Genomic DNA, 14,529 nt, shown 5'->3' on the forward strand with positions numbered 1-14,529 from the left:
AATATCAGCATACCATGAATTAATCCACTAATTAATATTATAAAGTTGTTCATCCGGAGAACTGTCTATAATTTCATTATTGGTGCCAGATAATTCATGATTTTCTAATCTCGACAAAGGATCAGCAATTTAATTATCAGTTCCATTTCTATCAATAACCACAAGATCAAATTCTTGCATTAAAAGTATCCATCTAATTAACCTTGGTTTGACATCTTTCTTTTGTATCAGATATTTAATAGCAGAGTGATCAGTATGCACAACACATTTAACTCCAATTAAATAAGAAATTTGTCTAAAGCGTACACAATAGCCAGTAACTTTTTTTTCGTTACAATATAATTAATTTGTGCATCATTAAGAGTTGTCCTAGCGTAGTATATAACTTAAAGAAAATTTTCATATCTTTGTCCAAGAATAGCTCCAATAGCACAATCATCAGCATCACACATCAGTTCAAATGGTTTCTCCAAGTTAGGTGAAACTATAATAGGGTCTGTGATTAGTTTTTCTTTTAATAACTCAAAGGCATTTAAACAGTTTTTAGTAAATTCAAATTTCTTGTCCTTTTCTAAAAGTTGGCATAGAGATTTAGTAATTTTTGAAAAATCTTTAATAAAATGCCTGTAAAAACCAACATGTCTAAGAAAACTCCTAACCTCTCTTACATTAGTAGGAGGTGTTAATTTAGATATAACTTAAATTTTTGCAGGGCTGCTTCCATACCATTCAAGTAATTTTATGCCCTAACACAATTCCTCCTGCAACCATAAATTGACATTTCTCCCAATTTGGAACTAAATTTGTTTTTTGGCATAGCTCCAAAACTTTTTCAAGATAATTTAAGCATTAGTCAAATGATGTTCCAAATACAGAGAAATCATCCATAAATGCTTCCAATCCATCATCAATTAACTTACTAAGTATAGACATCATACATCTCTGGAATGTTACAGGTGCATTACATAATCCGAAAGGCAATCTTTGAAAAGCAAAAGTTCTAAAAGGACTAGTAAATGTTGTCTTTTCTTGATCCTTAGGAGCAATAGGAATTTGATGATAAAAAATAAAAATATTTGTGCCCAACAAGTCTATCTACTATTTGGTCTAAAAATGGTCAAGAGAAGTGATCTTTCCTAGTGGCAGTGTTCAATTTTCTATAATTAATGCAAATACGACACCCAGTAACTTGTCTGATATGTATTAATTCATTATTCTCTTTTGCTTCAACAGTCACTCCTCCATTCTTAGGAACACAATGAATTGGACTTACCCAAGCACTATGTGAAATAGGGTATATAATTCCAGTGTCCAACCATTTCAAAATTTCTTTTTTAACTACTTCTTTCATCATTGGGTCTAATCTCATTTGTGAATCAACTCTTGGTTTATATTGTTCATCTAGTATAATTCTATGCATACAAATCGAAGGACAGATTCCCTTAATATCAACTAAGGTCCAACCAAAAGCTTTCTCATATCTTTTTAATGTATCCAAAATTATTTTCTCTTGCAAATCATTTAATTCTGAAGATATAATAACATGTAGTGTAGATGAGTTTCCTAGAAACACATACTTCAAGTGGTTAGGAAATATTTTCAACTTAAGTTCAGGTAAGTTCAGGTGGTTTTATTTAAGTTCAGGTGGTTTTATGATTGACGGAAAAAGATTCTTATTAACATTTCTTGTTTTATCCAGCATCTCAAATCTTTCTTGAACATAATCTAATTTTTATTTTCTATTTCATCCAAAATAACTTCATCACTATCTTCAAATTATTCTTTCTTTTCAAAATGTTCTTTAAAATGCTCATTCATTAGATGTTCACTAATTTCCATGTGAAAACATTCATTATCTCTTTCAACAGCAGGGTATTTCATAGATTTTGCAATGAGGAAAGATAAATTTATCAACTCTTACTAATACATCTTCTATAACTCCCTTAGGATAAGTAACTGAACGATTCGCTAACTGAAGAGTTACAGAAGTAGGTGAGACTTCTCCTAATCCTAATCTTTTGAAGATTGATAGAGGCATAAGATTAATGCTGGCTCCCAAATCACATAAAGCTCTTCCATAAAATTTTTCACCGATGTCACACGGTATAGTGAAACTACCTGGATCTTTTAATTTTTTAGGAAACTTTTTCTGAATAATTGTACTACACTCTTCGCTAATTGCAACCGTTTCATTATCAGTGAACTTCCTTTTCTTGTTCAAAATATCTTTCATAAATTTCACATAATTGGGCATTTTCTCTAAAGCTTTTACGAAGGGAATATTTACCGTTAATTTCTTAAGAATTTCTAACAACTTGGAAAATTGTTTATTTTGTTTGTGTTGTTTCAATCTTTGAGGAAACGGTGGTGGAGGTTTCTCTACAGTAATTTTCATTAGTGTAAGTGGATATTCTAAATATGGGTATTCATGATCCTTTTTTTCCGTATCCACTTTCTCTTTTTTAGTTTCCATTTATTTCTGCACTCTTGTTTCCAATTCTTTTCCACTTCATAGTTGTATTGCTTTTATTTGTTCTTTTCCTTGATCTTTAGGATTTGGTTCCAAAGTACTAGAAAAAGTTCCTAATGTTCAGCTACTAAGCGCAGTAGCGATATGCCCTAATTGATTTTCAATATTCTTAATAGCAGTTCCTTGATTTTGTAACTAATTTCCTTGAATTTGTAATTGATTTCCTTGATTCTATAATTGTTGACCCATGTTTAATATCATCTCTTCCATAAACAACTTCTTTTCCTTAATTTGAGTGTTACTGTTAAATTCTGGAGAATAAGAAGGTCTATAATTAACATTTCCTTGGTTGGATGACTTTCCTAATGGGTTCACTGGGTTGTTCACCCATTGTTGATTTGTAGAAGAATTGCTATTCCAATTAAAATTTGGATGATTCTTCCAACCTTGGTTAAAATAGTTTGAATAAGGGTTGTTGGGTCTATTATTAATAGCATCTAAAGTCTCATACGAAGGTTGAACATCCACAAATATTCTCGATGAATTACCTTCCATCATAGTAGGTGATGGAAAATAATTCATTCCATAATGATCTAATTTCTTGGATATTGCAGCAATCTGAGAAGCTAACATAGATATTGCATCAAAATCATGGATACTAGCTACTCTTTTAGAATTTACCTTTTAGAGGGCCATTGAAAATTGTTGATAGTCATCTCTTCTATTAACGAAAAAGCCTCATCAAAAGGTTTTGACATTAAAGAACCACCAGCAGCAACATCTATAATCGATCTAAGTGATCCCACTAATCACTAATGATCCCACTAATCCATTATAAAAAGTTTGAATTATCAACCAAATTGGTAACGAATGATGAGGGCGCATTTTAAGAAGATCTTTAAATCTCTCTCAAGCTTCATATATCGACTCTCCATCAATCTGACAAAATGATGTTATGTCATTTTTAAGTTTAGCAGTTTTTGATGGAGGGAAATATTTGGATAGAAATGTTATGAAAGTTCTCCCCAAGTTCTAATAGATCCTGGTGCTAATGAATTTTACCACATCTTAGCCTTATCCCTAAGTGGAAAAGGAAAAAGTCTAAGTCTAATAGTATTGTTCGAAACTCTGTCACATTTAATGGTAGCACAAAGTTCTAAAAAACTAGCGATGTGTAAATTACGATCTTCATTTGGTATACATTCGAATTGATTGTTTTGTACCATTTTGATAATAGTAGGTTTAACCTCAAATGAATTAGCAGCTACATGAGGATTTTGGATAAATAAGTGAATTTGATCTGCTGTAGGATTTGCATAATCTTGTAGAGGTCTAGGTTGGTGTTCGTTTTATATTCCTTGATTGTTTACATTGTTTTTCATTGTGTTAGAATTTCTAGGTTCTCTTCTTAGTTTTCTAATTTTTCTAATAGTGTGTTCTAATTCCAAATCGCAGGGTATAAGATTTTTAGGTCCAAATTTACGCATACAATTGAAATTAGTACACAGAAAAATAGTTAACTAAATATGAAAATAAGTTGTAATTCTAGTAAAAATTTTCTAATAGTCCTATTTTCTAATAGTCCTAAGTAAAAATTTTCTAATAGTCCTAATTTGTTCGTTACTCTAATTATGATTCTTGTTTACTCCCAGGCAACGGTGCCAGTGACTTTATAGTGACTTTATATATGCCTAAAAATACAAGTATTTCATATTGCTGCTAGAAGATTTAATTCCTCGGCAACTGCACCAAAAGCTTGACAACGATTATAGATTTAATAAAGATGTATATATAAAATATTCAATAATGGTAAAGTCATACTTATCAACTCAAGTATACGTATCGCTCGAGTAATACAGGGCTCTAATGGAGGATGGAGTCCTAGCTATCGATCCCATAGGGAGTAATAGAGTACTACGGACTAAGGCTTAATAAAAAGTAATACTTCAACTATAACTACGACGTTCAATTTGCTTAGCTGTCACTAATAGGCAATTGAAATAAGTAGATAATTTGGATAAAAAATAAATAACTAATGATAGAAAGTAAGGTTTAATTTGTGATATTCAATATATAAGAAAACATCCTTCTCCTTGTCAAGAAATTAAAGTGAATCAGTTAAATTTGGATTGTGCCAAATAGAAGCATACATTTTCTTTTCTCTTTGGTCCAGGCATAAAAACGTTGACTAATCCTATGCTTGGTTACTGAATCTACAGCTAGGCTGCGAGGATTACCTACGTTCCCCTCACTTGAGGGCTGACATCTACACTTCAGCACTCAAACGATAGGACCGTCAAACGATAGGACGTCTTATCATTAATTAACTTGATTCCAAACGGACCATTAGTTTTGGGCTTAAGCTTTCTAAATGACTCAATTGGGAATCCTTACCTTTTTTAAACTATACTCCTGCCAAATAGTATCCCTAAAAAATCATTGGCTTATGAGATTTATTAGGCTGTCTTTGATACCTGGTATTTTGCTTATTAATCTCTTTCTATATTTGCTCATGCAATTATTGAATATCCTTGACTCTAGTATCAACATTAGTGCTATGCTTAAGGATAGGAACCAACTCTAGGGGAGAAGATTTTCCCATAACCACTTCAAAAGGGCTACGATTCGTCGTTGCAAGCAAGCTTAATCTGAGGCAAATTAAAGTTTCACTGTTGAATGTTCTTGCTCACAACATATTAGGTGTGATTGCCCAAAACACGGTTCATGCATTTTGTCTGGCCATTCGTTGGAGGGTGAGTAGTTGAATTGAATAGGAGTCTTCTTATTGTGTGTTTTAATTAAAATTTTGTGATGTGAGATAGTCTTCTTATTGTGACTAGACTTTATTAAGATTGTTAGATGTAGTAGGAATAATGTTATCATCTATACCCTAGTTCTCAATCGAGCATAGCCTTTTCTAGAGTCATGTTGAATTTAGCCATAAAACGGGTCCATCTCACTTCCTTACTTCCTATTTATGACCTAGTTTTTAGTTTTAATGATTCAACTGACCAACGATGAGAGGGGGCTAGAGGATGCTTCTTTTTGTTGAACTAATATAGACACATATTTTATTGGGCAAGGTGGCACTTAAGACTCACAATACATTAGCCAATCATAACAATATATATATATTACTTAGTCTAGAAGGTTATCCTTACAATTATATGTAAAGCACCCGTTAGTCAATTGAAGGAGATCCTATTGGAAATTAGGTGTTAGACAATGGAGATGTGATGAGAAGAGGGATGAGTAACCCTCATTTATCACCAATGTAGAATTTTGTGTTTGAACAAGTTTAGTGTGCTTTAAGACTTGGGGAGGAGCAAATATTTCAAATTATATGACCGAGACTAAATTCAAGGCTTTCACATCTGAGTTAGTGGCTCTGAATAAAAAGGTTAAAAAATCATATTGGTGACTAGGCGTCAAACTATTAGGGCGCCAAGGTCTTAGATAGAAGGAGAAAGGCTTTGGTGCCATTATTGCGACACTTATGTTCAACTCTTACCTGAGTAATAAATCACCTAAATTTGCCCAATCTAGGTCATTTTCTAGGCTCCTCCTCCCCAGCTCTCCTTCGAAGATAGAGAGATGATACTTAAGGCTTCCCATATCCTTTATTTAAATTTGATGTGTGAAGCCTTAGAGTGTAGAGATCATCTAAATAAGATAAATTTCACCTTTTAAATTTTGTTTTTTCTTCTTCATCCAAGAATTTGTAGAATTTTTTTGTGATTTAGAGATTTCTTGGGGAGTGCTTGATTTAGCCCCATAATGTTCATATTGTGTGCATCCACAATCACTTTCTACCTCATTTCTATCTTACTGCATCATCTCTACTCATTCATGGCTCTTAAGGCTAAAGGCAGCAAAGGTAGTTTTTCATTTAACAAAAATAAAATTTGTAAGCTACAAAGCTCAGGAGCGTTACAATGATCATCTGGTGCTGAAGAAGTTGATTGTTCAATGAGAATTTCTTAGACCCGGAGGAGCGGTGGAGAGTATGATTGTAAGCTGAACATGGGAGGCTTTCTGCTACACTACTTGTGTAGCTATAGTTCCTGGAGTTCAAGAATTTTATGCCAACCTCCGTGAGGGTTCTGCATATTCTATATATGTGAGGGAGAAGCGAGTAGCTATCTCCCCTTCATGCAACAGTGCTTTGTTTTCATTGTGAGATATCCCAGAGAGTTACTACTCTAATTTGATCCCTTCTGATACTGATCTCAATAAAAACATCAATTTCTTAACTAGTGGGAGAGGGACTTGGAAGGTGATGAAGGACCATAACATTATTTTTTCTTCATCGAAACTTAACGTACTTTCTTAGGTTTGGCATTATTTTATTTCTGCCAAGATCCTACCTTCAACTAATCTGAGTGAGATGACATGTGAGAGAGTTGCTCTCAATTTCTGCATTGAAACCATGAAGTCCATTGATATTGGGAGCTTTGATTTATTACTCTATTTTTAATGCTACAAAGCGAGGATCTACTTTAGATTTGGACACTCTTCCACTATTTTTTTCTCCTTGTCAACAATCAGGTGTCACTTTGAAGAGGTGGAAGCAGTTGATTCATGCTTTGAAGCCCATTTCTAAAGCCAATGTGATGTGATATAATAAGCACACCATATTTGAGCCAAAAGCAAGTTCTTCTCTGCCTTCCCCTAGCAGCCATCATCTTCCTATTCACAGACTCGACCCTCCACTAGTATGGCCTCTATGTCAGTTAGGATGAAGATTATAAAGGAAGGCATATCCTCCATTCAAGCTTCAATTTTTTATCTTTCTAATAGTATGACATATCCTGATTGGTAAAATAAGTGCCAATTTGATTTTTATGCCAGTGCCCATGCTTCTCTGTTAGAAATGTACCAGAGGAACTAGTGGATTTATGGGGACAACTCAGTGGAGTTCCCAACTTATCCTCCGTACCAGCTATACGAGCAGAGTCAGCCAATGGGATAGGATTCATAGGATGAGGAATCTAACGAGTAAGAAGCCGGCGATGATGATGTTGATGAGGAGGAGGAGGATTGATTTTTTTTTAAGTTTTCTTATTGTTATGTCGATGGTTGTGGTGTATTTTCTTTGGTTATTTGTTACTATTTCTGTTTTACTCTCTATCTCGGTTTATGTTTTGTTATTGTGAGCTCATTTCTATAGATCTGTGGAGATATTTAGACTTTTTTTTTTGTAGTTTTATTTCACGCTTGTTGGCTTTGATATAATTCTTATTTCATATATGTGTATTGTGCTTAAAATTGATAATTCTACGATAGACACATGATGTACAAAGTATGCTTGTGAAAATTTTCCTTGCTTACATTCATTCTTCCTATCCTAACATATGATAAAAATTAAGTTTGGGTGGGGTAGGGGAAGAAAAGTTATTTTAGAAGCTTAAAGTTATTTGTTCTCAATAACATATATTTAAAATGTTATACTTTTAAATTTGAGGAATGTTGAGTTAATTTAAAATTACTACAATTTTTAAGAAAGGAAAAAACATAGTCAATTTATTTTAAATTTAAGGTAAATAAAACTAGACTATAGTTAAGATAACTTGTAATTTAATAAGTAGAAAGAATTAATAGATTATTTATTTCTGAAATGACTTTTATTTATGAAATTAGATTTTCTTAGATATATAATTATTAAGAATTGAGTCTCTATTAAATCTTTATTTTTGAACAGTTTTTATTAATTTTTCATAAGTTTACAAAGTGAAGGATTGTGGTAGTTTTCACTTTAAGAAGGTAATAGTGGAATTCAAAATTATTATAATGGGCATTCAAATATAGTAAGCCTCCCTAAGTTATGCTAGGGATTAAAATATACAACTTAAAACAAGTAGAAAAAAAGAAGAAGAAAAAGAAAATAAAAATAAAGAGAAAGGATGAAATTATTGAAGAAGAAGAAGCTTGAGGAGAAGTCTTATCAAAAGTTGGTTTCACTAATCCATATTTGGAGTTGAAGCCTTAATTCCTTCCTAAATTGCTTGTATTTGTGTTGCGCTAGTAACTCTTTTTAAATAGAGAAATTAAATTCTTTCTTTTCTATCATCTAAGATACTATAACTAAAAAGTATTAATTACTTTTTTAAATTAAATAAGAATTCATGTTTTCTTGGTTGAATGAAAGTTTCTTATACTCTAGGACTAGGCTTATTTAATAAATTTAACTTAAATATACACTATGAATTTCTTGAGGAAAATTTGTTGATATTTTTAATGAAACCCACTCCCTCACATTAAGTTACTTTGATATTTTAACTCTAACATTACTTGAGGACAAGTAACCTTTGAGTTTAGGGATTTTAAAGCGTAAAAAAATTGCATGAATTCATTTATTTTTTGCGCATATTTTTGGATGAAATTACACTTTAAAGAAAGATATTTTAATATTTTTCTTGTAAGTATAACAAGTATTAAGAGTGGAGCTAGTTGGAAAATACTTGGAATGAAAAGGAGTAGAAATGGAGAAAAAGCTTACAGAGTGGGCTGGGAATTTGGCGCCAGACATTTAGGGCGCTTAGGCGTCAGGCTCAATCTGAGAAACTGAGAGTTCAACATTTAAGCTCCAACCACTAGGCGCTAAAGCCTCGGGTGTGAAGGCCAAGGCCTTGGCGCCATAAGAGTCGGGTGCTTAAGCTCCAGAACTGAATTCTATGCAGTTGCAGTTGTTCAATCCACCTATTCAAAGTGTCATTTGGGTAGACCAGAAGCATTTTAAACAGAAGATATTAATGGCTATATAAGAAGATTTGAAGACATTGGGAAGGAGGGGGGAGAAGAGTCTTTTTGAGTTCTTTAAGATAGCCTTGGAGAGTTTTGAGAGGGAGTCTTTAGAGAGTTTCAGTTCCACTGTTTGTGAGACTGGAAGGTGTGATCTAGGCTAGAGAGAGCAACTCTAGAGTAGGGAATTGGTGAGTATCTAAGTGTTAAAGTGATGAGAGTTTACAGGAAAGCAACAAGGGCATTTGTGGAGAATTCTCAAGGCGGTATTGAGGGAGTGAGAAAATTACTACTGTGTTTAAGTCTTGTATTTTTTTCTAAACACTTTTAGTATGTCGATTCTCTTTGTTTCATTGAAATCTTGTGGTGCTTTGTCTATGTGTTATGAGTAATCTCCTCTGCCTTTTCCTTTTAGTAATGTAGTAGGATGTGTAGAAATGTGGAAATGATTTTAAATTGCTTTTTACCTTTTACTGTGACAATTTTCCTTCCAATTTTTATTCACCTATCATTCTAGCCACATGGTTTGTTAAAATCTATTATGAACTATTAATGACTCGGGAGATCAATGACATGAATAACTAGAAAGATCACGTTGAACTATAGGATATGAAGCAAAAGCATGCTATAGGGAGATGCAAATGCATAGATATATAATCGTGATTGGGTTCAAAGTGGGACTTAAGGAATTAATGCCACTTTAACCAAACTTTTTTATGCACTCGGGAGAAAGTAAAGATGATAAATGCTTCTATTTGTCACTAGCCACATTTTAATTTTGCATTTTCTTTCTCATTTTCTACACTCCACTACTATCACTGTAAGGAAGGGTAGCTTTAACACTTGGCATGCGGTAGAATCAGAAATCCCATAGGAGTATAATTTAAACTTGTTTGCATTATAGTAGGGACTGATAACATAACTTAAGTTTCTTTAAACTCCAAACTGAGGACGAATTAAGTAAGCTAGAAATTTTTACTAAATTAGTTCACCCCATTTCTCTATGGGATCGATAATCTAGACTCAAGAAAATCAGATACTACTTTGACCGTGCACTTGCGTAATCCACCTGAGCGTCGAAGCATTTGTCAGGGGTCATAATTATTACCCAAATATGAAAGCATAAAAAGATCCATTATGCTATGAAATAATGTACAACAATATAAGTAGAAAACAAAATATTTTATGTGATTTGAAAAAAACAAACAAATAAGATAATAACTCTTCTTTGACCAACTTTGATAACATCTCTAAAAAGCAATGCTATTCTCATCTCAACTCAATATCAATCCATCAATGACAAAATACAACCATAACTTTCAAATATTCATAGATCATTGCAAAAAATAAAAATATTCTCAGGATTTGTATTCTTAAAATTGTGTTAGCATTTAAATAAATAACAATTTATCATATGCACGCTTATGAACATTAAATGATTCTAAAAAATCCAATCCAATTATTAATGCAAATTCAAAAAAAAAATTCTGTATTATTATCTTTACCATTAAAATTAACAAAGTAACATTTATTATTTACAAGTACTTAATGAGTCAAGGCTCTAGAAGTTACATGTAAAGGGCAAAAAAATTTTACATTGTTTGTAACTTTCTTTATTATACCACAACTATATAAGTGAATCGGCCACTATTACTCAACTTTCTAAAGATGCTAAAATTTGACATTAATATTCATAAAAAGGCAAATGGAATAATTATAAGTTTAAGCTATCGATTTGAACTAAGTTGAATCCTTTCATAGGATTTCAAAAATTTTTTGAACCACGTTATGATATGGGTAAAATATCAAATTATATGGTATTGCATGGTTCAACCCTACGAATCAAAACTTAGAATCTTTTCGAAACAAGGTTCGAACATAACTTTTCAACTAAATGTTTAGACAATAGGATTAGACAAGGTCTTGATCCACCTTTTATCTTCAATTTGAATCATAAGCTTACAAAATTCAAAATAAGTTTGAATAAGATTAAAATTAATAGTTTTTGAAACCTAATTCAAATCACATATTGCTAGTTCAAATTTTTTTCTAATCTATAATGAACTTCTATATCAAATCTCACTTTCAAAAATCGTCTTCTCGCATGGTGTTTTAACATAGTGTTTGACATCATCCTTTAACATAGTAATCAAGCTAGACATTCATTCAATGGAAAGCATGAGATGACACTAGAGGATTAATGTTGGGCGGCATGGCGAATGTGTTATAACTGAAATTAAAAACTTGGTAAATCCTGCCTTATCTATTTACTATAGTGAGATGAATGACATGAGGTGATCTCTTTTAGTGTGATTGAAAGTGAGAATATGCAATAAAGCCAAGAGAACTGGCTCTCTACTTGATCGAGGAAGGAGGTTATTATAGAAAACGCTTAGAAGAGATAACAGAGTGATTCAATTTTTAAAATGATTGAATGTTTGCATAAATTTAAGATATTATCCATCTTATTTTAATTAGGGATTATTTTGGCCTTATGAATATTTTAAAGGCTTTTTAACCAAACAAAAATATATCAAAAAAATAAAATAGAATTATTTACATAAAAAACATAAAATTTAGACTCCATGGGTTTACTTCTATGGTATTAACAATGACATAAAGCTTGTTGAAATAATCTCATAATCATATATATATATATATATATATATATATATATATATATATAATATCACAATCTTATTTTTATATATATATAATCTCACTATCATATGTCATTTATAAAATTAGTAGGATTAAAATAATTTAATCATAGCAACTAGACCAAACATTTATTAACATCTAAGAATTAGGACGGGCCTACAACTCACAAGCGATGGGCAGTTGACAGAAGTCTTAAAAGGACAGTAACCATCAGTAAACAATAATAAAAACAAAGGATGAACGGTAAACATCAACTTTTCCGCATAATAGAAAAAGTAAAAAAATAAAGGAGGAAATTTGGGAAAGTTAAAGGACAAAGCGGCAGCGGCCAATTAAAACCCCCGCCCCTTTCCCTCTTTACCCTCTCTGCAGAACGGGCAAGAGCCTCCTCGCTCCCTCCCACCCGAGGCCGTCCTCGCCGAAGCTGAAAAGACATCAAAACCAGACTCAGAGCTAAAAGCTATCGCCGGAGTCTAGATGTGAGACAACCAAAACACGGATCCTCAAAGAGATTAGAAGCATGAGCTCGCTTCGCCAGTGAGGACGAGGAAGAAGAAGCGAAGCAGAAAGATAATGTCTTTCTCTTCTCTGTTTGACCCTCTCTTCTGCCAGGAAGATCATTTTGAGGAAGAAGAAACTGAGCAGTTTCTTGCATTCAACGAAGCAGAGGATAAAGAAGAAGATGAGGATGATGAGGGGTGGACGGAAGCGCTCTCTTCTCTCCTTGCCAACGAGATGGAAACCCACCCAGAACTCTCAGTCGCTGCCTGTGACACCTACCTCATTCCGGCGAGGAGTAATGCCGTTCAATGGGTGGCAAGAACTAGCGTTCAACATGGGTTTTCTGTTCAGACGGTACTCCTCGCTGTCAACTACCTAGACCGCTGCTTTCTTGCCGCCGGAGGCGGCGGTTTAAGGTTACAAGAAGACAAGCCATGGATGGGGCGGCTTGCCGCAGTGGCCTGCCTTTCTCTTGCGGCGAAAGTTGAGGAGACACGAGTTCCCCTGCTTCTTGATTTGCAAGTACCATCTGCGGCGGCTGGCGAGGAAATGGGTTACGTGTTCGAGAACCGGACGATACGAAGAATGGAGCTCCTCCTGCTGTCCACGCTTGGGTGGAGAATGAATCCCGTTACTCCTCTCTCCCTCGTCCACCGTCTCCTGCACAAGATTCCAGCTGCATCCGGCCGCTTGCAGGAGGTCTTTCGTCGCTGCGAGGCCACTTTGTTGGCTGTTATCGCTGGTGGGTAGAACAGATTTGGCCTTTTTGTTTTGTTTTATGTATCAGTAATCTAAAACTTGGATTTTGGTGCGAAGATTTGGGATGGGTTCGGTATCCACCATCGGTTTGGGCAGCGGCAGCGCTGGTGTACGCGGTGAGGCTGCCGGGGGATATTTCCAGCTCTTTGCCGGTGATGGATAGTCCTCTCGATCTGCTTAACGTTTCAAAGGTTTGACCCATGCCATTTCTCTTCCCTCCCCTCTATTGTTATCATATTGTTTTCCCTTTTTCTTAAGCTAGTCGAGCTCATCTTCAGGAAAGAGTAGCTGGCGCCTGCCAGCTCATTCTTGGTCTCTGTGTCAACGGCGATTGCTTTGGCCATGGCGCCGGGATTAAAAGGAAGGATTTTTATCACAACCATTGTGATTCAGTTTGCTCTTACTCTTCTCCTGGAAGCCCAAATTGTGTGGTCGGTTCTTGCTTCAAGTCCGAGAACTCATCCAGCTGCGGTGAGTCATTGTCATCTTCTTTCCCAGGGCTGCCTCCATTCAAGAAAATGAACACAAAACAAATCACAGATAATGGAGAAAACAAGGAGCTTGTGATTGAGCATGGAGTCCTCCTCGCCTGAGCTTTAGAAGCTTTTGTCCATACTTAGAAACATTCTGCTCGTTAAGAGAAAGAGATCACATTAGGAAGCTTTAAACAGTAGAGAAACTAAATGTCGCAGAGATGGACGATTAGTGTAATAGAGCTGCCTCCTGCTTTCTGAAATCATCAATGCGGTTTCTGTTTTCTTAATCATGAATGCGTGTATAACTTCAAATCTTCTGTAGTTGCAGATAGTTAATGCTTTCTATCATATGGAGTTGTATACGTCTGAATGAAAATAAGAGAGAGAGAGAACAGATACGGATAGTGCTGTTCGTGAATTAAGAGTAAATTTGAGAGCTTATATTTATTTGACTTATATTCTCTGCTCGAGCCGCTGCTTTCTAATTTGCATCCATTGGTGATTGCTTTGTATTTTTAAAATAATTTTATATTTCGAGATGCTAAAAAAAAAAATAATGTGTAGTAATAACTTTATTTGTTTTTTTTAATTAATATTAATTAAAACGTTGGTTTAACGGTTTTTCAATTAAGAGAATCTGAATTTAAGTTTTTTGTTTTTAAAACTAAATTTGTTCAAAATAATTTCGAAGTAAAAATAATTATTATTTATAATCAAATTTTTTAGTATCATAAATATGAAAGTCTTTGTATTATTTCTCAAAAAAAGTTTTTGAGTTGTATAGATAAAATTACACAAGGCCACAATCAAGTCAAGATTTGCATACATAGCACTCAATTTTATCCCTTACCAATTTAGATTCAGGCTCAACCCACTGTAAACATCGGGCTTATTTGATTATTCTTTAAATCATGTCAAATA

The 14,529-nt window shown here is 33.9% G+C and overlaps 1 protein-coding gene across 1 annotated transcript in view; it reads left to right on the top strand.

The window, feature by feature from the left end:
* The window catches only part of LOC110037663 (cyclin-D3-2-like), a gene marked incomplete at its 5' end in the record, with an annotated part of 79,872 nt that extends 65,780 nt beyond the window's left edge, over positions 1-14,092 (top strand). Inside the window, 3 exons of the mRNA XM_020742360.1 lie at positions 12,389-13,115; positions 13,190-13,323; positions 13,411-14,092. Of these exons, the coding sequence (XP_020598019.1) occupies positions 12,389-13,115; positions 13,190-13,323; positions 13,411-13,725 (1,176 nt within the window). The remainder of the gene's footprint in view (positions 1-12,388; positions 13,116-13,189; positions 13,324-13,410) is intronic.
* Positions 14,093-14,529: the final 437 nt, after the last annotated feature.

This window comes from Phalaenopsis equestris, unplaced genomic scaffold, assembly GCF_001263595.1.
Source record: "Phalaenopsis equestris unplaced genomic scaffold, ASM126359v1 Scaffold223152, whole genome shotgun sequence".
Classification (NCBI taxonomy): domain Eukaryota; kingdom Viridiplantae; phylum Streptophyta; class Magnoliopsida; order Asparagales; family Orchidaceae; genus Phalaenopsis; species Phalaenopsis equestris.